Source organism: Mesitornis unicolor, unplaced genomic scaffold (genome assembly GCF_000695765.1).
Source record: "Mesitornis unicolor isolate BGI_N332 unplaced genomic scaffold, ASM69576v1 scaffold24735, whole genome shotgun sequence".
In the NCBI taxonomy this organism is placed as follows: domain Eukaryota; kingdom Metazoa; phylum Chordata; class Aves; order Mesitornithiformes; family Mesitornithidae; genus Mesitornis; species Mesitornis unicolor.
In genome coordinates, this window is record NW_010187857.1 from 17,797 (window position 1) to 18,617 (window position 821).

The following is an 821-nucleotide window of genomic DNA, read 5'->3' on the forward strand; positions in this document are numbered from 1 at the left end:
TTTTGGGGAAAGAAGTTGGATCACAGGGCATTGGAGGGGAGCAGGAGATAGCGGAGGTGTGGGACAAGGAGGAAGAGGAGAAGTGGAGCCCCAAGGAGATGGAGGGGAGAGAAGAGGGCTGAGCATGGCACTTGTCCCTGTGTCCATCTGTCCACCCTCACAGGGCTGCAGAGGATGCTCCTGTGGCAGATGGGCTCTGGGCATTGGACGAGACTGAGCCCTGCACCCGTCCAGCTCACAGACTGCCAGGGGAAGGCAGCTTCGGGAGGGGGCAATCCCAAAACCAGGAGCTCAGTGCATACAGGACTGTAAATTTTGGGAGCCCAGGGAGCCCCTGCTTCCTTCCCAGCCTCCCCTTCAAGGCTCTTGATGCCAGGGAGGGGAGAGGCGAGGGGGCAAAGGGGGAAGGGGACCCCACGGGGCCACCCTTCAGACGGGGGAGGTGGCGGTGGAGTCGCTGTACAAGCTCTCGGCGATGTCCCCGCGCTGGATCTTGCGCAGGGCAGCGAGCAGGGCGTCGAGGGTGGCCGTCTCCTTGGAGGACCAGTCGGCCAGGAGAGCCCGGGCAGGCGATTCCTCCTGGGTGAAGGAGTCTATGAGGTCCTCTTTGTAGCCCAACTCCCCGGCCAGTTGCCTCCACGTCTCCTCGGCCGAGCTGCCCAGCAGCTTCTCCACCTCCTCCTGCTTGCTGGGTGGCAGGTTGGCATACAGGTTCCCGTCTCCCTTGGGCACTGGGAAGGATGAAATGGGGTTAAACCCACCCCTAGGGTGCCCTTGCCCATCCTTAGGGTGCTCTTGCCCCCCCCACAGCAGCCGTTTCC

At 63.0% G+C, this 821-nt stretch overlaps 1 protein-coding gene across 1 annotated transcript in view; it reads right to left on the reverse strand.

The window, feature by feature from the left end:
• Window positions 1–429: 429 nt before the first annotated feature.
• NGFR (nerve growth factor receptor) overlaps window positions 430–821 on the reverse strand; it is a gene marked incomplete at its 5' end in the record, with an annotated part of 7,292 nt that continues 6,900 nt past the window's right edge. Inside the window, one exon of the mRNA XM_010185608.1 lies at window positions 430–783. Within this exon, the coding sequence (XP_010183910.1) occupies window positions 430–783 (354 nt within the window). The remainder of the gene's footprint in view (window positions 784–821) is intronic.